Raw genomic sequence first — 26,391 nt, 5'->3', positions numbered from 1 at the left:
AAGGGGAAGAGCCACGCACCCAGTATAGGAGAGAAAGGAATGGACTGAGAAATGCAGATGCTTAAAAGACTTTAATCACCCTGGACAAGATTTTTCAACCCCACCCCCACAGGCGCTTAGCCTCAGGTTAGAGAACTGAATGACAACCTTCCCACCCAATTCTTAAAACGTGAAGTTTCACAGAGCCATGGGTCTCTGCCAATTACTTGAGGTGCCATCCCTAAAAGCTATGCCTATGTGACCCTGGCCAGCCTCTTTGTGCAAAAAGACAATGGATCCTTTGAGCCACGTGAAAAGGAAGCCTTGAGAGATCAGATCTGCTGAATTAAGGCCAAAGGACACAGCACCATTGTCACTGCTTGATGCTTCTCTAACCTAAGGGTAAGAGTGATAAACTCACCAGGAAAGAATGGCTGGGGAAAAAGACTCGCTCAGCTGTTTCACAAGCTGCTTACTATCTTGGGGTGGCAGGACAAATTAGAGGTCCCACAAAGGAGCCAATAATGAATTGGCATACCACAGTAATAACCTCTTCTCATCAGATCTTGACACTAAGACTGTCTGAAAGTTCAAAAGTTTAAGAACTAGGGATACCATTAACAGCAGATAAGACAGTATTTGTCTCCACCTTTGAAGACAAGTGTCCTCACTTCTTTCTGACTCTTAGCTAACTATTTTAGTCAATATCACTTGATCAATTCTGAACGTCAGTCTAAGCCAATATAAAAATACATACATGTTAATGTCCAGACATCAGTGTCACCACTTAGGACCCATTTAGTTAAAGTATGAACGTTTTGCTAGCTTAATACAGACCATGTATCATTGCAAGAACAATCTAATGAAATACAGACTGAAGAATGGTCTGCTGAAATGAAGCTGCAATCAGCAATTCACATACTTATTCAAGCACATTATCTATTACTGGGAAGCAATAAGAAGGGCAAGCTTCAGGGACTTCAGTCTAAATAAAGTGATGTTTATACTGGCAAGAATAAACAATCCTAATGGATAAGCTAAAGTCATTCCTTATTTACAGACGCTAATACTCTAAACTTGACCTACTGCTATGTACACACAGACAGACACAAGATGATGTATTTTATGTATTGTACTACACTGACAACAGAGAGAAGGTAGGGGGACCCTAATACTCCAGACTGTTAGGACTCAACATTAAATAAAGAGGAAAAAATCCACATAAACACCACCTATTCATTAATGCTGTAAATAGAAGGGTTAAGAAGGCTGCCCAGCCAGTATATCAGTCCTCACTACTGAGTTACACAGCAATGTGTTCAGAGTCAAAGAAAATTTTAATTCCTACAACTTAATGCTATTATTTCCCTAAATACCAAATGGCTGTCTCGAAGAACGTCAGTTCCTTTGAGAAAAGAGGAGGACAAACCATGAACCCAGATTTAGACACCTGGTTTTCTGTTCTTCCCAACAGACTGTAAGCTTGGACATGTCACAGCCTCAGCCTCCACACAAGAAAAGGATGGTCCCTATTTATTTGGCCCCCATTTATAAACCCTAAGAATGAAATTGAGAAAAAAATTCTACAAGGCACTCTAAGCTCTCAGAAATCATGCTATTCATACATGAATTATTTTTTCATCAACAGACTCAGTCCATCAGAAAGCCCCCTGGAGATGGGAAGACATTATGCTACCTGATAATTTCTAAAATCAACTTTGGACTAATCAAGTCCATCATAATGAACTAGTTCACAGAATACAAAAAATTTAAAGTCATTAGGACTGAGTTTTGATTCAAAATCTATAAAAGTATCTAAAAAAGTAATAATTTTCCCTAAAGAATATAAGCTTAATAAAATCATGCAAGTTAAAAAAGTATCAGAGATTACAGGAAAGTCAAACAAAGTAGATACACTATTAGTTTCCTTCATCTGTCATGGAGGAAAAAGGACAGTGTTGAGTACACACAGACACAGAACTACATAATCTGCAAGAGCTTTTCTCTAACATCTTTCGTACCCTGTCCTCACAAAGGGGAATTACAGTCTGTGAAAAACAGATTCCCATCCATGAAAGTTGCAACTGGGTACCGAGCCATGTCAAGATAGAAGGTCCTACAATTATACAAGTCCCGTAATATCCATGAGACACACCATTAAATCCAGAAGCTGTTGTTCATGGCACCTCTTGAACATGCTATCCATTCTACAGAAAAACTAAAGTGACAATCTACCAATGGCAAAGCATGCACTCTTCAGTTTTCTGTTACTGATAACCAGTTTGCAAATGGAACATCCTCATGCTCTAAGTCACCGTAACTTTCTAAACGGAAATGTAGAGGACATGTACAGATGGCAAGTCTTTTGAAAAAAAGTAAATCAGGAAAAAAAAATTACCAAGGATACAATGTGATTTCAGAATTAAATTTTCCCTCTGAAAACTCAAGCTCAAAATATCATGATCTAATCAAGTAGGGCAACCCAACACAAAGGCAGTGTCAATTTTTCTTCAAAGTTCTGAACATATCTTCCAACTGGATCCACTTGGGAGGGCATCTGGCTAATAAAGAATGTTACCAAACGACAAGAACAAAGCTAGAGAACTAGCGGAGTATGAGTAACCAGCTGTTCAGCTTACAGTGATTGAACACTGCTTGGCGGCTGCCAATTCCCAAACTAGAAAAACAATCTTAATTTTGGTCAATAAATTTGGGGATCATCAGCAATGTTTACTTCATTTTCTCCCCGATAATCAATTTAAAAATACAATCATGACATATAACTTTATAAAGACAGACTTGGTGATCACTTGAGTATGGTTCACTTAAACATCAAAGAAGGAGAAAAAGAAATGGAATAAATTTTCCCAAAACTCCATATATTGGTGGTTCAAGAATAGCTACAGGAAAACATTCTTCTTCCTTTCTTTTGGTAATCAGAATCCAAATACTCATGCTAATGGCAAACTAACTAACAAACTAACTTGTCCCGAAACAAGTACCCCACAAGCACATCAGTCAGATTTTCGGTACATGATTGATTATACAATGTCTACAAATTCAGGTTTTTTAATGGTGGTAGGGATTACAGAGACAGAGGAAAAAACTTTTAAATGCGCAAGTCTTCCACTTCAGGTTAAGGAGGTCTAACCAAGATGTGGCAGTGCACACAGTATACCTTATTCGTCATATCTTAGCATATATTCTGCCCTAAGTGTGCTATGAGAATAATTGGTCTCTCCTTACTTTGGTATGGAAAATTTTACACCACATTTGCACAATTCAATCTGTTAAACAAGTTTTACTTCATTTAGGTTGAAAATTTACTTTCATCCATCTCTGGGAAAATAAAGTCTTGCAAATAGATGATTTTCTGCTAAGTAAAATTTGGCTAAAACCTACAGCGTAAACAATGCCTGAGAGATGCAACAGTTACATAAGTTTTTTTCCAAAGACCAGTATTTTCTTAAGTTAATGTCTCATCATATCCTTAAAAGTTCACAAGGAGAAATAAACAAACATGAAAATTCCAAGTGAACACACAGCAACAAGTCCAATATTTAGTATTAGTTTAACTTGCGGAGGCTCTTCCAGCATCTGTAAACAAACAGCCTCCTCCTCCATCAGGTCTCTGAGACTCCTCTTGCTGAGGCTCTTACTTTTAAAGCCACAGAACCAATCTATGAACTTCCAGTACCGGCTTCCATCCTCTGTTTCTTTCTTTCTCTCTTTCTCACCCATGAGAGCTGCTTGCCCATTGGAATAAGCATCTACTGGTGTTTCTGCTTCTGAATGACCTAAGGAAGCCACTGGGTTGCCCTCCTCTCTGCAGGTCACCAACAGATTAACATCTTCCGGCTGAAGGCCCTTAATGCTATCTTCAGATTTCCCATTGGGAATGATGTGGTTGATGGACTCACTATTCTCATTGCATCTCAGAATGCTCTTCTCTTGCATCTTGTATGGTTCGTCTTTTGGGGAGCAGCTCTCCTTCACCACCACGCTCTTCTTAGACCAAAAGGTGGTGGTACGAATCTGTTCCTTCGTGGGAGGTGGCGTGAGAAGGCTAACAATTACAGTAATGAGTCCTGTGACCCAAAACAATGCTGTGGCCACATACATGTAATGGATGTCTTTGATGAAGCCTGGCCTGTTATCAGGTTGGTCACATTCTGGGGCACGGTAGGCAAAGGCCAGTGTCAAACGGACTGCTCCAAGAATAAAGCCGGCCATTCCACCATAGAAAGCCCCTTGTTCATTGCAGCGCTTCCAGAAAATGGACAGAAGGAACAGGGCCGCAACCGGGGGCGTCAGGTAATCTGCTACCTCCTGAATGTAAAGGTACATCTGGCCTCCTTGCATCTCCACGATGATTGGCACCCATGCAATGCTGATCACCACCATAAAAGCCACAAATATCCTCCCCACAATCATGAGTTCCCGGGAGCTTGCACTCTTGCGGATGAGTTTGTATACATCGAGGGTGAATATGGTACTGGCACTGTTAAAGATAGAGTCCAAGTCACTCATCAGAGCCGCAATCATCACTGCCATCATTAAGCCCCGGAGGCCCACGGGAACCAGCTTCATCACCAGGCGTGGGTAAGCAATATTAGAGCACCCAGCTCTGCTTCCACACACTTGCATGCAGTGCTCTGGGTTGATGCAAGCTATATCATCAGCAAACAGTATCCTGGAAATCATTCCTGGGACAACTATGATAAACATTGGTAGAAGCTTTAAGAAGCCAGCCATAAGAGTAGAGCCTTTGGCATGAGCAATGTTTTTAGCCGCTAGGACCCTCTGCACGATGACTTGGTCAGCACACCAGTACCATACTGAAGCTGGGGTCTGCCCAAGAACGAATCCAGGCCAAGGAACATCTTCATCTGTTGGATTCCGCAACATTTTCAGTGCATCTGTCTTAGGGTGGACATTACAAGAATTTGTGTTGGAAAGGTTGTATGTCAACAAGATGGAAGTGACATTGGGTGAGGCCAACATGTACCTTCTCTTAACTTCCTCAAACCCGCCAATCTCCATCATGCTAATAATCATAAGCGTGAGTGCCCCAACGATCATGAGTAGAGCCTGTAGAGTGTCTGTGTAGATCACTGCAACAAGGCCTCCGGTGACAGTCAGCAAAGCAGTCATGCCAATGAGCAGGATAACAGACACATAAAGGTTCCAACCCAAAGACTCTTGGATAAAGAGGGCACCTGAATACAAATCCACTGAGAGCTTGGTGAAGATATAGAGAATCAGAGACAAGGCTGCAAAATAGACCTGAATCCTATGGCCACCAAATCGCTTGGACAAGTATTCAGGCATGGTGTATACCCCTGACCGGATGTAAATCGGGATGAACACCCATCCCAGAAGTTGCAAAAGCAGTAAGGCATTGAATTCCCATGCGCCCACTGCAAATCCACTTGCAGCTCCAGATCCTGCCAGCCCAATGAAGTGCTCACTCCCAATATTGCTCACAAACAGAGAGGCACCAATCGCTACCCAGGTCATAGAGCGCCCCGCCAGGAAGTATCCACTCACGGTGCTTCTATTAGATTTCCACATGGCAAAAAAACCAATGCACATGACCAGGATAAAATACAGGGCCACTATGGCAATGTCTGCTGTCTCCAGTACAGCCCTCATTTTGGTAACTTTGAGAATAAAAGTGTCCAACGACAGAAGTGTCCGACTTTTTATTTACACATTAGTAACCCCAGCCAAGTCTGTAAACCATACGTGAACTGGACTACACAGAGCAACAAAGCAGGTCAAAGTCTTTGTCCTTTGGTTTGCTGTCTTGATGGTGGTGGTTGTGATAAACTTTGAAGGAGACAGTTTAAATTTTCCTCCGCTTCTTAATTGGGATTGAGAACTTAGCTCGTACTCTTAATCCACTCTCCACAAGACCATCAGCATTTACTCAGGTGCTGGAGGAGAAATTCTGAGTTGCAGCTAAGTCTAGTGAAGCCTACTGTACCAACCCTGCAAGGCAGCAAAGACAAAAGACAAAGATTGAATTAGAGGAGGGTCTCACCAAGTGATGAGGAAACTTTCAGTCTAGCAAAACGGCGCAACAAGACATTCTTTATAAAAAGGAAAAAACTTTTAAAATACACTTCGGTTCCACGGGAAAGAGCAGTCTATACTATCACATCTGATAAAGACAGTGAGAACATTCATCATTTTGAACTGAGAACAGAAATTCATCAAGCTCATAACTAAATGGCCTAAATTCTCTAGCAACTAGGAACTGCCTACGATGACACTGCCCTTTCTTCTCTTATTGTGGTAGTTTCAGATCGGAACAGGTACCAAGATCTTAAGCACCTAGGGGGCAGGAGTGGGGAGGGGGCGGGAGGACGCTAATTATTCATAATAAGGGCACCAACGAATCTTCAAATACTACGAATCCTAAGAGTAAGGCACTTTATAGCGAGTTAGGGTCCTGGATGGAACACGCAAGTGGTGTTTACTAGCTGTTATCATCTACCCCCCCGAACACAAAACCAAATATCATCGCTTAGTCTGTGCAAATCTATTGTTATAAAGTTTTCCTAAATTCGTACTACAAGTGTCCATCTATGCTAGTTATCATACAGTAACCTAGAAATTGTGAGATGACTCCTGCCCTACAGGGAAATAAGACATTCCACACAAAAAAACTAGGAACATACAACTTACAAAACCACCCTAAAATTTTATTCTTTTCATTAGCTAGAAGGAAGACATTGGAAGGAAAAAAAAAAAATTCAAAAAGGTAATTTGCTTCCCTTCCTTTTCATGAGGCAATTATTTCCAAGAGAATCTCTCAGAAGATAAAGGCATTGACTCAGGTTTGATTTTACTGAATATTTTTTCCTTTTAATGCTTTCTTGTTGAAGGGTTTAGAAAGCGAGAGAAGGGAGAAGGAGAAAAGTTTTCTGAAAGACTGAAAAATAATTTGATTATTGTATCTTCCAAACCTCAACAAAACAGACATTTGACAACCATTAGATAATAAATTATCTTCAATAAGTCAACCAGATATTTTTCAATCCTAGTTGAAGAAAACTGTTCTGCAAAACAGATATTTAAATTTAGCTAAAATCGAGTTTATGAATTTGATGGTTTTTTCCTGGAAAAGAGAAATTCTGAATCTTCAAAGTCAATTATAATTGTAGCTGAAAGATCAATCCGTAATACACTTTGTTATTCAACCTCATGCCTTGCACACATTAATTTCTAGAGTGATTTCTCCTTTTGTGATAAGGCAAACTCAGAGTGAAGTCTATGCTTGACAATGCAGATACTTTTTGATGAATCCAGGCATTTTCCTTTAAAATTCAGTAGCAAACTTAAGTCCTACAAATGACACTAAAGAGACTTCTTTTCAAAACTGTTCGAAATACACCACAGTACTAAAAACTAAAAAACACACCTCTCACTGGCAAAGGAAGGAGCTGGAAAAACTGCCTACAGATAACTGCCCTACAGAATTAGGTTATTGGGTCTAATTCATAAAGCTACCTAGATAGAAACATCTTCACCCCATCACTATGCCTTTTGTTCAGTATAAAACACTACAATAATTATACTAAGAAAACTGAGTAAAATCCTTCCTCCTAAAAGCCAGTGGCGTAAGGAAAACTGCCGCAGACAACAGCATAAAATACACTAAAAGCTGGAAGTTGTGTCACTTCATACTTGCCAAATCCTGAAGCTGGTCATATTTCTAAGACCACTTCCCCACCCCAAAGACTTTCCAGTTTTTAAAGAAATACTTGGACATTATTTAGGAAAAATCATCTAAATTTCAACAAAATCTAATCAAATGACCAATAAACACTAATTATTTAAAGGGTACCTTTAATGTTCCAGTATCAGGGTCAAGTCCTTAATTACAAGGACAAGTGTCGCTGGCAGTTCTAAGGCCTGCCTTCAACAGCGCTCTCCCTGCCACCCCACATCCAGGCCACACCCTCGCCGCTGGTTTCGACTCACACAGAAGCCTAGCTCACTGGTCCGAAGGGCCCTTTCGGGAGTGGCTCTTCTTGATGGCAGTAGTTGACCATGTGTTTCCCCAAGAAGGGACACACACCCGAGTGCTTTGTTTTTGTCTGGGGGGAAGGGGTGCGCGCTGTAGTAGCCACTGTAGAAACTTATGTGTTGAGAGAACCAAGTGCTCAGAAACAAAGCAAGCACTTCCCTCCTGGATCACCAGGAAGCCCTGCTGGGATCAGTAACAGTGCTTTTCACTGTCAAATATGATTTATCCACGTCAGAAATCTACGCCATACTCTGCTCCCTGATGAATGCTCAGACCAGCTAAAATTCTTTTTTTCATTTTTTTAAAGATTGGCACCTGAGCTAACAACTGTTGCTAATCTTTTTTTTTTTCCTTTTTCTCCCCAAAGCTCCCAGTACACAGTTGTATATTCTAGTTGCAGGTCCTTCTAGTTGTGGCATGTGGGATGCCGCCTCAGTGTGGCCTGATGAGTGGTGCCATGTCCATGCCCAGGATCCGAACCGGAGAAACCCTGGGCCACCGAAGCGGAGGGCGTGAACTTAACCACTCGGCCACAGGGCGGCCCCTGAAATTCTCATGCTACATCTAACCTCTGACTTCTCTAGAACAGCAGGGAAACTAGAGAGAAAAGATGTTCTGCCCACAGGCGAGGTAGCAGGGAGCGGTCAAACACTAGCTCAAGCTGAGTCCTCAGCTCTTTCTGCCTTCGAAAGCCACTGCCCACAGTCCCCGTCTCACTGGGTACCATACCAGTCTGTGGACAGGTTTAAGATTTTTCCAATTTAAACAAAAAACATCCAGAGACCAGCACCTGGTAAAAGACTGAAAAAGGAAAAACAAAACCAAAAATAGGTCAATTTAGTTTGTAGAAAAATATAAGATACTATAATACATTGCAGCTAAATTTCACATTCTAGTCACGAACTGTCAGAGCCTTGAACTTCAGTCTTTTAGGAGATAAATTGTGCATACCTTAAAAATGATTCCAAATAAAATAGGCAACATGAGTTTCACATATTTTTCCTCTTTTAAAGAAGTAAACATCTTTACAACAAAAATACAATGAACACTATCCAGAGTTCCTTTATTTTTAGGAAGAATATACATGGAAAATTTTTTTCTTCAGCTAAAATGAAATTTTTTATATTTTTGTATTTCTAGGACTAAGCTGGTTTACAATTCAAGGAAATCTCTTCAGTGAGAAACATGAGACAAGTAATAAAATAGGTATAGTAAATATGGGAGTTGGTTCCTTGGTAGTACATTTTTAAGAAAATTATTTCTAGAATGAGAGTAATATCCATAGAATGTATAAAGAAATGGTCCCCTAGTGGCAACAGGCAAAATAGATTTCACCAAATCCCAACACAAGGATGTTTTGAAACAGAGCAGATTCCCCTCCAAAGGAGGGAGCTTTCTTCTCAGAAAGCAATTATTTTCTTGAAAGTTTTCTACAAAATTAGAATACAGTTTTGGTACTGTTTCACGTATCTGGATGAATTAAATTCAAACTGATGAATCCAAATAGAGGAGGACACGTAGATATCTGCTGTATGTGAACTAGCCCAGACCAAATTTAAACCAGTCGTTAAACTCCTTCAGGTAATAGAACCAAAATACGATTAGTTACAATGACCAAATCCAACATCTTTCTTCTAATATCTTGCAAGACTACATAATTTATCTTTCAAACTAGGAAATTATTAGTAGGAAATTATTCTGGGACAATCTGTAAAATCCAGGATGTATGGTCACTTTATCTAAAAAGAAAGTTACCTGTCATAAAAACCAAATAGAGAACAAGAAAAACAGTCCCTTAAGCCACCAGGGCCCCAAATCATAATAAATTCAATGAGGCACAGGGGCTAAACAAAGGTTAGAATACAGTGACCTTAAAAGTGACCAAACAACAATATTTTTAGCTTTGGAGTCATTTAAAAACCACACACTCAAAGGACAATCCGAACAGGCCCAACCCAGCACTGTCAATAGTAGGCTTGCCAAGTCTCGCTCATATTCTGATCCAAAGAAAAATACTCACTTTACCAGTAATTCAAGGGGTACAGAACAGACACCTCTGGAAACTTACATGAGTAGGTGGCATGGTCAAGAAAGCAGACAAGCTTTGAAGGGCTGGGGTCCAAGCTCTGTCACTCCTAACTGCAGGATTTTAGGCAAATTAATCTCTAGAAGCCTCAACTGTCTTGTTTGTAAAATGCAACCACCATCCAGCTCCTAATGATTTAAGAAGGAATGAGTAACATATAGAAAGCACGCAATATTGCTGAGTGCAACAGGCAGGTGCTCAGGAAATGTCACTTTACCTTCCACAACTCACAGACTGGAAGTGACGAGGTCGGCTCCTTTCAGAGTAAACTGTCCACCATCCGCCAGGCATATTAGGATCCTCATCATAGATAAAATAACGATTTAAATCAGTTCTCTCTCAAATATTTTAAAGAGTCTCCCAATGACCTCATCAACTGTTAGCTCCTATTTACATCACTTCATTCGAATACAAAAAAATAAGTAAATTTATATGAAATTCTACTTAGGGACTTTCATACCTGTTTTCACTTTTGTCATCGTGGTCTAGTAAAGGCTTCAAGGTCTCGTAAAGCAAATTCCACCAGTGGAATGGATTGATAGCGCTTGGTACAGAGTACATACGTACTCACCCAGGACCTTCCTCAACCCTCCCTTACTTTAAAAACGTAGAGCACGGATCCGGTAGTGGTTTATTAGGGACACTTCAAAGCCAAAACGTGTGTTCCAGATACAACTGACATGAACTCCAGCCAATGTTAAATTACAGGTGGAGCTGAAGACAACAATGTATTTAATTGTATGATGTAACAGCCCCCAAAACATTTAAGGAGTCTGCCCTTAAATTTCTCTGACAGAACATTTCCATTATACCTACAACCCTGGCTATTCGAAACCTACGAAATGTATGAAACCAACTGAACTCAAGTGACATTCAAATTGTACTCTGATGATCTCTCATCCCTTTGAACCATGGGGTTGGGGGCAGGCGAAGCAGGGCCTGAAGCCCCCTCCAGCAGCCCTTCACCAAACGAAACAGCTCTTTCAGCAACCTCAAAGACTGGGGAGGGAGCGTTAGGAGGGATGGTCCCCCATCTAAGTAAACCATTCTTCAAATCAAAGCTTCTTCACCTAGGAGAGTTCATAAACCACCAGGTTTATCATTTCATCCACACACAGACATCCCCCAAGATATACTCACTTCTTAAGCTGCTTCTGTTAACATATAAGTCTGGCTCACAATGTTTTTGTTTTTTTTAAAAAAAAGTCTCAGAGAATGAAGACTGTTTGGTATGGGGCCAACTGTGAAACTACCACTGGTTTCACCTCTTCTGTGGATGATACTAGATCAGGTATATGGAGCAAACTCCAACAACCTTCTTGAGAGAAACGGAAATATGAAGTAACAGGGCCGCAGCGCCCATGATGCATTATGTCATGGAATCTCAACGGCTACACACGTGTGTTCACTCTCACTGGGAAGAATTCAAGAGACCGGGCACTACTCACTTGTGAAAGACTGGTGGTCAAAGATAAGTGAGTGAGAGAGAATGGAGAGAAATTAAACCTGCCACTTACTGACCTGAGTCCTCACACCTCGTGCCTCACATGTTGTGCACATTACTTTAATCCTCACAACAATCGTGGGGTAAGGACAATTACTATAATCATTTTACAGATGAGAAAACTGAGACCCCGGAGGGCGTGTGGCCTGCCCCAGGCTGCGGTTATCTGTGTTTACATCAGGATTTGCATGTGTCTGTCCAAAGACCGTCTGATCCTAATCACTAAGCAGCATCACCTTCAATGAAAAGGACATTTCTTTACTGATAGAAACAAACAGTATTAACTAATAAGAGATCAGTCAACATCATCCATGTTTAAAAATCTGTGCTTGCAGAGAAAATACCTGAGATGTATATATAACAAATGTTAACAAAATAGACTGCAAACAGCACAGGATAAAATCCAACTGAAGTATTCATGTACGATCATACCTGAATGGATATATGGATGGAGAAAATGAAGAGACTCAAAACAGAGAAGTCCCAGGGACGGGCTTCTTAGGTGTAAACACAGCGGTGAGGCCAGGGCTCGCCCAGGTGCTCAGCAGCAAGTGCAAGGCTTTCGCCTTGTGCCCGTCCTCAGTATTAATTAACCCTTCCACCTGAGAATAAAAAACTAAGTCTCCATGTCTCGTCTACACCTGACTTTGCTACCGTGGACTGGACGAAGCTATCCAAGCCAAGCTGCCTTCACCTGCTCACGCCCACATCTTTAACACGTCAGGTGAAAAGAATCGGCTATGCAGGCTCTACAGACCGAAGAGTTCTCACAGTGGAGTCCACAGACCCCTGTTCTTACTGAAGGAAGTGTCTGTGACTGCGTACCGTCTTGCCTGGCAGTGTGCAGAACTCGGCTAGTACCTCTGAACCTGTGCTACTCCGTCTTCCTCATCCCTGAGAACGGCGACTTTGTCCTCACTAGCGCTCAAGCCCCAAAGTACCAATCATCCTGGACTGCTTGCTCACTTTCCCTCTCAACCCACACAAAGTCAATCCATTAGCCTGTTGGCTCTACCTCAAAAATATATCCAGAATCAGACTACTTATTTCAACTGCTAGCCCCCTGGTCCCAATCACCATCCCATTTCATCCGGTTAACTAACTGCCCTAAGCCTCTTAACCCGTCTCCAAGCTTTGGCCCTTGGCCCACGAGAGGGCCTTAATTAACACAACAAACAGCCGTCCATTTACTCACAATGCACAATGTACCAAGCACGCCTCTGGGCCTTGACAGCAGCTGCTCCCGGCGCAGGGTACACTCTGCATCCAGATTTTCACAAGACTTGCTCTCCTCTCATTTATGTCTTTGCTCAAAAGTAATTTCCCTAACCATCTCAGCCCCTCCTGAATCCTGCTTCATTTTTTTCATAGCACTCAACACCTTAATAAAACTTGCTTATTGTCTCCTGGCTACCCAAAAGTAAACTCCACGAGGGCAGAGATTGCCTGTGTTGTTCACTGACGTGGTCTGTGTCTACAACACTGACTTGCACACTGCAAGTGCTCACATGTTCGTTAAATAAGTGAATCAAATATCAACGACCAAGTACCTGATCGAGTGCTAAATTCCCAATATCCTACACAATCATCAATACCAGCTTTAAGCAATAAGAGATGGCAGATTAAAAGGCCAAGAAGAGAGCATTTCCTCCCCCACTGAAGTGCTCAGCAATCTCCAACAGCTCTAACTGAGGGTGTGCGGAATGACAAGGAAATCAAACTAGGCAAGAATGCCCTTTGTGCAGATAAAAATCTCAATGGGCCATGACGTAGTAAGAATCCGTATCTGGAGTCACCATCTCATCCTACCTACACCACAGGGTGACCCACTTCCCTTCATTGTACCAACTCCGCTTCAGAATGTGGTCCAGATTTTACCCCTGCAGTTACCAACACCCACTTCACAGTGTGCGGTGACATGTGCAGACCCTCCCCGCGCAAGCACCTCTTGTATGAGTCCTGTCCATGCGGTCAAGCAGCACTTCCCTTCAGCTCACTCTACACAAGTCCAAGCTCTTGTTGATGTCAACTTACTAAAAACCTCTCCCTTCTCCCCTCTCCATTATACTTGATGAGTTAAATGTTCCAGCAAAATTCAAAAGGTTATTTTAATAACTACCATTTACCAACATTAGTTAGTGCTAATTAGTTAGGGCAACATGTTTACACTACACACCTAATGCAGCTCCTCTAAGCCTCACAAAAGCCCCAAGAGGTAAGCACGGCAATTATCCCCAACTTACAGATGAGGAAATTGAGGACATGCCAGAGGATCACTAAGACAATCCAGAAACAGCTGCTGTGAAGTGAAGATGAACAATGTGTCCTTTTACAACTCTCCCCAGGAAAATATACATAAAAAAGGAGAAATGAAGCCAGGTCAGGAAAAATCTAGCTAATCATTACAGAAGGAATGACGCAGACAGGAAATCACCCTTCACAGCCCCTAATGAAATGATGGACCTGGGCAATGATTACAATGGACGCTGGAAGCTTAGGTGAGAGGCTGACAGGGGCTTTAGAATGGATGGATGAGGCCGCGAACACCTGCAAGAACAAGAATTAATCTTATCGCTAAAAGGCAGACGTGTGTGCTTCCTGATGTGATGCTACACCCAGGAACACTTCTGCACTCTCGCAAAACAAAACAACCTGAAGCTGGTCAAATTTCTAAATACCAGTTTACAGAAAATACCCGGAATAGAAGAACCCATAAAACACCAGGAAATGATCAACCTAGTTCAGAAAGGGAGGAAGGGTGGGGAAGCTCTTACAGAGTAAAAACTTCAGAGGCCATCAAGTAAATGTAACCTATGGACCTTGTTTGGACTCCAATTCAAGCAAGCCAACTGTGGAGAAACATCTGAGACAATTCTAGAAAAGGGACCAAGGATATCAGAGGTTAAGGAACTGTAGTTCAGCGTCATAAATGCACTGCGGTGGTTTTTTTAAAAGCCCCTATCTTTTAGATACACGCTAAATATTTACAGGTGAAATTTTATATCCGCATTTGCTTTAAAGCACTCCAGCAATACCTGACTCAGAATCATCAATAGATGCTAAAACCAGGGGAAGACTGTTGTCACTCCATAAATCACTAACTACAAAAGGAAAACAGATACATGTACAATGGAGCAATCTTGTAGCTAGCACCTAAACCCAGTGATTGCTTAACATCAACAGTTGGACACTGACATGCCTCCTGATATGATGCACTGACATCCCTATGGAATACTCCTGCCAGTAACATTGAACTTATCTCTGATCAAGAGAAAGGAACCAGACAAATCCAAACTGAGGGACTCTGCAGACCAACGGGCCACTGTCATTTATGACAAAGGCTCAAGAACTGTTCTAGATCAAGGAAACCAAGGAACAACTAAATGCATGATCCTTGACTGAATACTATATGAAAAACTAACGGACAGGGGCGGGCCCCACGGCGTAGTGTTTAAGTTCATGCACGCCGCTCCAGTGGCCTGGGCTTCTCCAGTTTGGATCCCGGCTGTGGACCTACACACCTCTCATCAAGCCATGCTGTGGCAGCATCCCACGTACAAAACAGAGGAACACTGACATGGACGTTAGCTCAGGGACAATCTTCCTCAAGCAAAAAGAGGAAGACTGGCAACAGATGCTAGCTCAGGGCCAATATTCCTCACCAAACAATAAATAAACAAACCTAAAGGATATTACTGGAGTAACAGTAAATTTGAACATGAATTGAACTTTTTATAATAGTACTGTATCAATGTCAAATTTGAGTGTAATGGTTATGTTGTGGTTAGGACGAAGGCCCTTATTCCTAAAAAACACAGGCCAAGATGCCTGCAACTCTCAAATGGTGCAGATACAAAAACAGCAAATGGGGCAAGTTCTAACAACTGGTGATCTAGGCGAGAAGCAGACAGGTGTTAATTGAACTTTCTTGTAACTCTTTTAAAGGCTTAAAATTTTAAGATAAAGAAAATATAAAATACTCCAGCAAAAGAAAAGGGGGAGGGGAGGACTGGAGATGAAGCAAGAATGGTAAATGCTGATTAACTGCTGAAACTGGGTGATGGGTACAATATGGAGATTCGTTCAACTATTTAACTTTCATGCGTGCCCGAGTTTGTCTTAATTCTCACTTCGATAAAATGAGAAAAACATGTACTTCAAGGCAGCAGCATCAAGACAGATTACTAGATAAAAAAGTCCTGTGGAAAAAAATTAAGCATGAAAACAACTGTTACACACTGTCATTTCTTCCAGTAAAGGCTTGACGAGAACCTGAAACAAAAGCCTGCTGAGTGGAACACAAGCTGACGTAACCACTCCCTGCCCTCCGCACCTGTCCCCCCACCCCCCAACTTCCACCCCCAGGTACCGGCCAGGCCCGCTCCCTGCGCCAGGTAAGGCTCTGCCGCACCCGAGCACTCGCACAAAAGGGAATGTGCACACCTTGTCCTCTATCCTCCTTTGTCTTTCCTCATAGCACTTGCGCGTTTGCCTCCCTTCCTAGAATGTAAGCCCGTGAAGGCTGGGACCTCGTCCTACAGTCTATACTCCCCAAACACACGGGGGTGCTGGCACCTAAGCGGCACTCAAGACAGATGCGAAGGATCTCCTCCAACCTGAAGGGCCTTCAACTCGACTTCTGCTATGGTGTACACTCTGTTACCGATGTGGCCATCAAAGGTGGAGCTCCTGGTCTGAGACTGCCTTCAGAATCCTGGCTTCGCCACTCACTAAGCTGTGTGACCCTGGGCACATTTCTGCTTCAGTTTTTTCATGTGTAAAATGCAGATCACACTATCTAACGCTTGAGATGGCCAAGTATTCAAGGGGGGGGAAACTTATCCATATATAAAACAATCCATACACACACGCCCCTGTTTAACGAGCCACCACGGATTGGGTATTATAAACCATAAGGTTTACAGAGGGAGCACATCCAACCGGGTCAACTCTGTGGTTCACCCTCATGTTTTCTGTTATCCTACTTGGTTCCAATTTCATGTTCCTAGAAAAACCATTCCTAGAACAACAGATGCCAAAAAGTTTCTCATTTTTCCGTGTGACTGAGGCCAGAAAATGTAAACCCAAGTCTCCCTGGTAGACCAGACCCTGATGCTCCCAGCAGGCCAAGTCACAAACAGAAGATCCTGAAATTACCATGATTCCTCAAGCAGATACTTCTGCTCGAAAAATTTAAAAACTTTCTAATTTTCCCCAAGGTTTGGAGAATACTGTAAGATTTTCAAGTAGTAAAACATAAGACCACAAACAGGATAACCCTGAGAGCATCTGGAAGGACTGTGAGAAACTGTGGCCCAAACGGAACCAAAGTGAACAGGAAACTGAGGCACGCTGTGTGGACTACGACTGCAACTCAACGTTTATCTCGTATTTCAAAGACAGAACAAGAAGGAGACCGGCATAAAAATCCAGAGAAATCGGATCAGAACTGCTTTCCTTGGATGTCAGAAGGTAGGAGATCTTGAAATTACAAATTCCAATTATTTCATTCTAATCAGACAAAACAGTTAACAAAGAAAATAGTATTACGAGGAATTCCTTCTCTTCACTTTAATCTTCTTAAACTGAGTTTGCAAAAACTCCTGGCCCTCAGTCCACACGTGACAATGGCATTCCTGAGAGCAACAGTGCTCCCAGAGTCTGCTGGACTTAAGATATCCCCGATGGAAACTTGGTGTCTAAGGGTTTCAAGACAGTATGCTTCACACAACAGCTTTCTCAGGTCCCTGCTGACAAACAGTAGTAATATACCAGCAAAAAGATGACAAAACCACCTACTATTGGGTCGCATATTTACCTAACAGGCCCGAGCAATTTTAAAATAGGAGACTTAAGTACGCCTTTCCTGAAACATATGCCTGGCAAAGATCCTACCCCCAAATGTAGCTTTTCTTTTTTCTTTTTTTTTTTTTTTTTGAGGAAGATTAGCCCTGAGCTAACTACTGCCAATCCTCCTCTTTTTGCTGAGGAAGACTGGCCCTGAGCTAACATCCATGCCCATCTTCCTCCACTTTATACGTGGGACACCTACCACAGCGTGGCTTGCCAAGCAGGGCCATGTCTGCACCCGGGATCCGAACAGGCAAACCCCAGGCTGCCGAAGCGGAACACGCGAACCTAACCGCTTAGCCACCAGGCTGGCCCCCTAAATTTAGCTTTTCATTCAGCAAGACAAACTCATCCGAAATCTGAATCAAAACCAGTTTTGAACGATGTTCTGTATTCATAATTTGCACACAGGACATCTGAACACAAACTCAAAACAGGGCAGATATCCAGGACTTGAACTGGTTCTCCACCCTTCTAACAGCAGCAAAGGCTGCACGTGGGCTCCCACACAAGGATCCTCCCAGCACTGGAAATCCAAGCGCAGCTCAGGTCTGAGCACCACAATGCGTGTTTTCTTGCTCTGGACTGCAACCACAACCACCTGGCTCTTAGAGCTGCATCTGGGTTTCTTCACCTGACAGAATGAAAGCATCTTCACAGCCAGGGTAGGTGTCAAGGAGAATGTTTTAAAAACCAAAGTCTAAACAAAGACAGACGGGGAATTCTTGATTCTGGGGCAGAAGAGGCAAATGCCAGTTCATGAGCACTGAGCGCTCGAGGCTGAGGTTTTGTTAAGCCCATGCTTTCACTTGCAATTCCATTTTTAAGCTCTCATCCACACCAAGCTCTACTGAAGCATTCCCAAAGTGGGCAGCGATTCCCTTTAACTAGGGCACTGTAATCACAGTAAAAAGGATAGGGGGGCCAAGGGACAGAACAAATCAACTGTACCCTGGACTTGAAAGGTAGGGAAGAACAAACTGGACCTGAGATTTTTATCTGCAATCTGCTGTTATGTAGCTGGGGTGAGAGTGGGGAAGTGAAAACGACAGAAAGGGAAAGCAAGTCAGGTAATATACCTTGGCTTCCATTCCATGGAAACATGAAGGCCCGTCGAAAACAAAAATATTGCATCTTCCCCCTTGTTCAACACTATGACTAGAGGAGCACCTAAACGTTTTCATGCTAATACTATCTTCCAAGGATCACGGGTCATATAAGTTAACATAACCTTCAGAGACACATCCTGAGGAAAAAACGGTACTTTCTAGACAGAGCAGTCTTTGCCCAGAAGCAGTATTTCAAACCCCTAAGTTTAGGGGTTTGTTAGGACTCGTTGGTACGAGTGTAAACCAAATTGTTCTAATGCATGCTTAAAATAAGCAATCGCCCAGACATCCAAAGAAAAAGCGAACTGAGTACCAGTTTGACAGTTTACACTGTCACACTTCAGTCCTGGTGCGCCTCTCCAAAGCCCGTAAGTCTACTTTAGCCTAAACGGGCAAACATAATCCAACAGTCCAAAACTGAAATTGATACTACTGTTAAGAACTGAACATGTTTGCCCTTCACTCTGTAACTATTAGTCCTATTGTAAACCAATGACCAATTAACAAGGTGGGGTTTTGTCAGCATGTGAGCAGCAATTTCTGAAACCTAAATACTAAAAGAGGTCTAAGGCAATTAAGGACGTATTTAAGGAACATCTAAAGCCAATTATCTAAATCAGAAATTACAGTACGGTAGCCATATCTGACCAACAGATACATTTCATTTAGGCCACGGTGCTTAAATATTTTTGAGTTAGTTGCCAACATCTTAAAAATCAGATTTCCTGTAAAATCTGGATTTCTGGCTAGGAATAGGATGGAAAAGGACAAGCTGGCTGATCCAGGCCCACACTCCCCATGGCCATAACAGACGGGAGTGTAAGCACCAGCACCACCAGCACCCACTCCCCTCCTCCAGCAGCTCTTCCATTTTGCCACAGGCCAACCCAACCCGGTTCAGTCTTGAATTAAACCACTCCAGGGGCCAGCTTCATGGTTTGCATACTCTGCTTCAGTGGCCCTGGGCTCACCAGTTTGGATCCTGGGTGCAGACCTACACACCACTCATCAAACCATGCTGTGGTGGCATCCCACACAGAGAAACTAGAATGACTTACAACTAGGTATATCCTACGTATTGAGTAGGTACATATTACCAACTATGTACTAAGCCTTTGGGGAGAAAAAAAAAGAGGGGGACTGGCAACAGATTTTAACTCCGGGCCAATCTTCCTCACACACAAAAAAAATAAAAAGTGGAAACAATAGCATTTAAAAAAAATAAAACACTTCAAATTATGACAAAGTAATCTAAAGCTGAGGATAACCATTCATACTTACCCAGTTTAGAAACACAATAGCTAAAAGAATTCAACACACAACCTGTCTATTCCTCAGGCAACTTTGTCAAATAGCTTTTAACTCATGAATACATTTACACTTCACATTGCCATCTCCCAAACAGAATGAAAATAATTTAGAAGTTACCAGCATTCCTATTCTTCTTGGTCACATTCTTGTTTCTTCATCTGTTATACACACACACATTTCTCAAGCCTGTTTCATTTGGTATCCAACACCCTATCCTATGCAATATTCCATTATGCAGCTTCAGAGTAAAATAAAATAATCAGGTACCAAAAAAGGTCACAAATTAAGTCTGAAATAAAGTTAGATTTAAAAGACTGACAGTTAATTTCACATAAAAAATGCATATTCTCTTGTAAAAGGTCTTATTTTGGACTTGGATTGCAGGTACTCCCGGCTTACAAGACAATTACTAAAATCAATTATGTGTGTTAATGCAAGATACACATTCCAGCAACATGTGCCATAATGTAAAATAACACTTTTAATTCCTTTATAAAAATAAAATCTGTACCAATAGGAATGGAACAAATCTCTTAAAATCACCAATTAAAAGGAAAAATGAGGACCACCATTCTATTTACTAGATGGGATGCTGCCAGATTCATGAAATCTTTGACTACAGCCAATTAGATCTTTACATTTACTTGTTTGAATTTTTGTGTTCATTAACAGTAGTAAACTTATATATAATGAAATGCACCACATATCTTATATCATTATACAACAAAAAAAATATAAAACCAATCCCTTAAAAAAAAGGAAAAATGTAATTTTATAATACATTGCTGCATCAAAAAGGAAAAAGGAAAACACTGAAAATACCATATAGAAGGAGAAATCGACTGGGCTATCATCTGCTCCACCTGTGGATTCTACTGAAAAGGGCGCCATCATTACAGCTTTAGCACTTTGGCAATTAGCAACCAAATATTTACTAAATCAATTAAAATACTAAGTTTTTCCCCTGCATCTGCCTTAAATCACCTTAACGCTCAGCAGTCTATCTAAAATAATTTTTTAGATTTTCCCTATTCTTCACTTTTCCCAACCTTCTCACCTGAAAAACACATTAAGTCTTACTAAGTACTAGTTATATAAAGTCTGATGGGCGAGATGAACACAAAGCCCAGATGCATGTTATTTTACTTGTTGATGAGGAGGCCCAGGGCACACAGTGCCTGGCAAAGGCCAGTAGCTGTTGAGTAAATGATATACATCTGACAAAAAGGTTGTTCGGAGCTGGCAGAGTTCACAGGATCCCTCATACATGCTACATCTCACAGATGCATCTCATAAGCTTGCCCTTGCTTAATTAGCATTCGAGCTATTATGTAGCATGGCTCATGTTCACTAATTCAAATATTTATTGAACAGGTGCTACATTCCAAGTCTGACTCGGTCTCAGATTCTGATAACCTACATATAAGAAATTTATCTTTTGGAGTCTCTTCATCCATAAAGTGGGAATAACGGAAAACTAGGCAGTGAAGTCTAATAACTCGCCTGAGATCACAAAGTCACTTTAATGACATACCAAATAGCTACCACCTCCAAAGTCATGTTACCACTTTATCTTCAAAGACTCTCCAACTTAGGGATCACTCCCATGTTACAGATGAGGATCCAAGAGGGTTAAGATGCTAGGAGGCAGGTGCCAGGAAGCAAAGCCAGGTTGATCCATCTCTAAAGCTCTTTCTAGTTCCCAGTGCCAGTTCTTTGTTTACTCCGACGTAACACAACCAGTATCTTCATTCGGGATCTTATGTTCTTCTATTCGTTTAGAAAACAAAAATCAGGGCACTTACTGAAGCAGAAGTCTTCGTATCCAAAACAATCATATCCAAAAGTAATAGGTTAAAAAACGAATTAAGGCTAAAGCAGGAAATCAAAAAATCATACATACATACCTTAAACATTTTATTTAACACAAACGTAAATTCCCCTGCCAATGTTAACATGGGGTCAAAGCGCTGGGAGAATAAGATCGACGACGATGAGTTCCTTGCTGCTTGAAGTTCCTTCCGGTTGATCTCAACCACATCTATAAATGCAGCATCTACAATTTCCATTTTCCATTTCATTAAAGTGGAAAGCTTTAAGAAATCCTCATAAAGCAGTCTACATACAGAATCCTCGTGGGCGATTGTTACTCTTCCTCTCAAACTTTCAGATGTTGCAGCCACATCTAGTTCTACAGCCATTATTTTACTGACTCACCTGTAAGTCTTTCCAAAGAATCCAACTTGGTTTTCGGGGAAAAAAATTAGTTTGCACTCACTTCATCAGTTTAGATGATATTTAAACTATTTTTATTATTATGAAAACAAGATTACCTGCCCTGAAATAGTCTTGGAAACCAACACAATTTCTGGTAAGGATACAACTCGCCCAGCACAAGCAAAGGGCACTGACTTGAAAGCAACTTACTAGCACAAGAGGTGAGCAGGCTATCTCACATGCAAGAACTGTTTTAAAGCGATGAGAGCAGTAATCCCAGTAAAGCAGCTAAGTGAGCATCAACCTATGCGCAAAGCAGAGCAGAGGACAGAAATCAAACAGACTTGGACCTCAAGAATTTGTAATCTAGCAAAGAAAATAAGAAACATCCACCAATTAACTGTAATATAAAGTAGAAAATGATCCATGTGATGAAACACACAACACTACCATGCAAGTCCGAAGGAACGATTATACTAGTCTGTAATTCCTAACAGCACAGGTCCCCAGTGTCTGTTTAACCTACCAAATGAGTTAAAATGAACTTGAAGCAGGTTTTCAGGGCGATGATGGGGTAATGTGGAAAGAGAGGGCATTCCAAGAAAAGCAGAGTGACACGGACACGAAAGAAAAGGGAATGGTATTTACAGGGTCTGCAGCAGCTCTGTTTACCTGGTACATGGAATGAAGAATGAAAAGGATGAGGTTTAAAAAAAAAAGGGCTGGAGAACTACCAGAGGTGGCCTTGGATGCCAGACTCACTCTGAATGTCTTGAAGAAGAGAGGTGCCCTGTACTTTGGCAATGCCACCCAATCAACTCGAAGGGGAAAGTAACGAGGTCAGGAGAAAGGCATCACTATACAATGCTTTGTATCATTTCCTTGTGAAAAATGCATCTCAACTTAATTCTTTTAAAACATCTCAAGAACATATATTTTTGCACTCTAAGAAGCATATTTACAGGCATTAACTATCCTCCCCTCAGCAGTAGGTCAGAGAGACCAGCTAAGAAACTGCAGGAATCTAGTGAGAAATACGAGTGGTTCAATGAGGGGAGAGAAAGACCACATGGGACCAAGATGGCAGGGATACAAAGAGTTGAACTTGTTCAGCCCCAGGTGACAGAAGACAGAGAAGCCATAAACAGAAAGAAGTCAGACAAGTTTTGGGGTAGGCACTCATTAAGTCTGAGCCACACGAAAGAGTACAAAATGCCAGTTCTTAGCTTACTACCAAAAAAAGGCAAATTACCCAGATGAAAGTCAAAGGCGTAGTATATAAAGAGGAGGAAAAGGAAGGAATCAAAGCAGAAATGTCAGAAAATACCATGAGAAGCTGAGAGAAATGCTGAACCTAGGAAATTATGACTCTGGATACCCTAAGTCAGGGTCAGCAAATTTCTCCCGTAAAGGACCAGACAGCAAACATAAACAAATGAACAGGTTTTGTTCCAATACACCATACTTATGGACTCTGAAATTTGAATTTCATCTAATTTCCATGTCACGGAATATTCTTTAGATTTTTTCCCCAACTATTTAAAAATGCAAACTCCTTGCTTAGCTCACAGGCCATACAGATACAGGAGCAGCATGGCTCTGCCTGTGAGCCAGTGTGCCAACTCCTGCTCTAAGTCAGAGCAAGAAGGATAAGAGATCTGGATTAACCGTCCCTCTCCTAACTTTTGAGGGTAGTTTTTCCTTTATAAATTGAACACTTACCAGATATTCATTAAATTTGAATGGTTTCCTTAAATTTGACTAATTCCTTAAATTTGATTCCCCTAAGAGGTAACTACACGTGTTGATAATAATCCCTGTTGGTTAAGAATATTGTCTTCTACTAAAGAAGACCGGCCTGGGGCCAGCCTGGTGGCACAGGGCTTAAGCTCAAGTGCTCTGCTTCAGCAGCCCAGGGTTCACAGGTTCGGATCCTGGGCGCCGACATGGCACCGCTTGTCAAGCCACGCTGCACCAGCATCCCATGTAAAACAGAGGAAAACTGGCATAGAAGTTAGCTTAGGACCAATCTTCCTCACAAAAATAAAAAAAAAAAAAAAAGAGGTACTCCTTACCTTGAACAAAAAAAGTATACCTGTGCTACAAACACAGCAGAGGCTCTAGATGGGAAGTATTACTTTAGAATTTGTCTCTCATTGCCTCCAAACTCTTAGTTTTCTTTAAAGTGATTTTATAACCTAAAGGTGAGAAGATTCAATAGCAGTCTGCATCTAAATACCTAAATTTTAAAAACCTACTAAACATTAGTATTGAATGTGTGAGTCATGAAAGACAGGAAAAAAATGTAAGTGCCAAACGCTGACTTCCAACAAGCAGTCTTCAACAATACAAACCATGTGGCGTGGTGAGGAAGGACTCCTGACCCCCAAGCCACTCCTTGCGCCTTAGCTGTAGCTCAGGGGCAGGAACATGACTCCTCCTTCCATCACTGGCTGTGGCAATAAGCTGTAACCCAAGGAAACTTTAACACCAAATGAAAGTACAACACTGCCCACGAGGCTCCCGTCTTTCATTACTGGATAAGTACTTTAAGTTGTCTGGTTTCAAGCAGACAAAACACAAAGGGTAATTATTAAAAGATACAAGCTAAGATGTTCAGGAAGGGCCCAGGAGAAGAAAAAAAGACTAACTTAGCCACTTGACAGCTTAGAACAAAGATGCTTCCGTGTGAACTTCTGTCTGCCGCCACCTGAGAGCAGAAATACTGCTACTGCCTAGTTACCAAGTGTTGCCAAGCACGCCAAGCTACACGACCTACGGTTGGCCAGTCCCATACTCGAGTTCGCTAGCACCCTATGCCTCCAAAAGGTATCTAAAATGCAAACATTTTGTAGATATTACTTTCAGAAGCACCTAACTCAGATACAACTCTAGAACAAATACAAAACTTTTACCAGGTTTTCCAACCAAGATGCTCTTCACTGTACAGTCAGAAAACCTACCACTTTCTGCGTTTTATGAAGTGGAATATCACTACACTTCTATTTCTCAACGTACAAAACCCAGGTCGTAAATTAAACTCGGATTACATCATGAAACTCTACCTACAAAGAGCTATTTCAATGAGTTATCTTAAAATTTAAACTATAATCTGCTTTTCGATGAATTTAAGAATGAGGGGTATTAAACATACAGTAACTCATGAAATCTGTTTTAACGAAAAAGAACTTAAGATTTCCAAAGTATTTTTCTATTCTTTTATTTCTCTAAGAAAATATATATATGCAGGAAGATATATAAATGCTATTTTATTGTACACATATGCATTCATTTAGCAATTAAGCTACTTACTGCTTAAACCACTAACCTTTAATTCTTCATGTAAAAATCTCAGAGTAGCAATGAGAAGATTTCAAGAAAAAATATTTTCCCAGGGCTTTCACAACTCCAAATATGCGAACTCTGGGCAAATGTAATAAAACGTGATAACTAAAGTGTTCCTCAACTAAGTAATAAAAGAATATATATGTTCTGCATAAATCTTTTTTTCACCTCAAAATTCCTCTTCCAGAACCCATCCCAAAATTTTCTACAGTTTACTGTTTTTCCCAGGCTTCTCCACACAGTATGCAGCTTTATCACTCATGCATTGGCAATTCAGTCTTTTAATAACTGAAATTAAATGCCAATCTTTAAAATCTAATTTCAAAGTACAATCAAAGGACCTCAGCCATTTTCTCAGACTCTCAAGAGAAGGGACCTCAGAAATCGGTGTCAGGCCTCACCCACGAAATGCATGACCTGTCCTCCATCTACCTGCACATTCCCACTGCACGAGGTCAGGGTGGAGGTCACCAGCTCACGAGCAGTGTTTCTTTTTCAGCTGTTGGAAAAGGTCACAGGCTGAGTTGACACTGCCCGGAGACCTGCAGCCTGTGGTCTTCCCTCTGTAGCTCTGTCCTTCCCCACTACTGCCTTGAATACTGTGTCTTCCAGAAGTGAATACAACTCTCTGATGCTATCGGATATAGGTATAGCAAGACTTTCAAACTCTTTTTATTCTGGAGACTCTTCTACAAATATGGTCTAACTCTGGCCTAAGCAACTATCTTTTCAAACAGCTTTAACCATCACCTTTGAAGGCCTGGTCTCACAACATGCATTATTTTACTGTGTCCATTTCAGAACTTGCCCACACTTTTGCCTACTTCTCATGCTAAATTAAAAATTGGGGGAAAATAGAAATTAGACAACTTTTTATGTACACACACGAAAATAAAATTCAAGCTAAAGGCACTTGCAAATAAATTTCCTCTCAGGAGGCCTGGTATCTACA

At 41.4% G+C, this 26,391-nt stretch overlaps 2 protein-coding genes across 4 annotated transcripts in view; both read right to left on the bottom strand.

Annotated features, from left to right (window-relative positions):
* MRPS6 (mitochondrial ribosomal protein S6) overlaps window positions 1–26,391 on the bottom strand; it is a 70,620-nt gene that overhangs the window by 41,013 nt on the left and 3,216 nt on the right. The gene's annotated exons all lie outside the window — the stretch shown is intronic.
* Window positions 151–26,391, bottom strand: LOC124231445 (sodium/myo-inositol cotransporter). 3 transcript variants are annotated; one of them, XM_046648247.1, is made up of 4 exons: window positions 26,190–26,391; window positions 25,423–25,517; window positions 19,995–21,933; window positions 151–5,973 (listed from the first exon to the last, which is right to left on the bottom strand). In XM_046648247.1, exon 4 carries the CDS (start codon window positions 5,632–5,634, stop codon window positions 3,478–3,480), a length of 2,157 nt encoding a protein of 718 aa, XP_046504203.1. In that variant the 5' UTR covers window positions 5,635–5,973; window positions 19,995–21,933; window positions 25,423–25,517; window positions 26,190–26,391; the 3' UTR covers window positions 151–3,477. The 3 variants fall into 3 exon arrangements, with proteins under 3 accessions (XP_046504203.1, XP_046504204.1, XP_046504202.1); XM_046648248.1 differs by lacking the exons at window positions 25,423–25,517; window positions 26,190–26,391 and having other exon boundaries at window positions 19,995–21,647; window positions 21,785–21,919; XM_046648246.1 differs by lacking the exons at window positions 25,423–25,517; window positions 26,190–26,391 and having other exon boundaries at window positions 19,995–25,142.

Source organism: Equus quagga, chromosome 21 (genome assembly GCF_021613505.1).
Source record: "Equus quagga isolate Etosha38 chromosome 21, UCLA_HA_Equagga_1.0, whole genome shotgun sequence".
NCBI classification, from domain to species: Eukaryota; Metazoa; Chordata; class Mammalia; order Perissodactyla; family Equidae; genus Equus; species Equus quagga.
Note: the sequence above shows the minus strand (reverse complement) of the source record. Positions and strands in the feature narration are given on the sequence as shown.

Coding starts and splice junctions, on each gene's coding strand:
- LOC124231445 (XM_046648247.1), bottom strand. CDS start 5,634: ATGAGGGCTGTACTGGAGACAGCAGACATTGCCATAGTGGCCCTGTAT.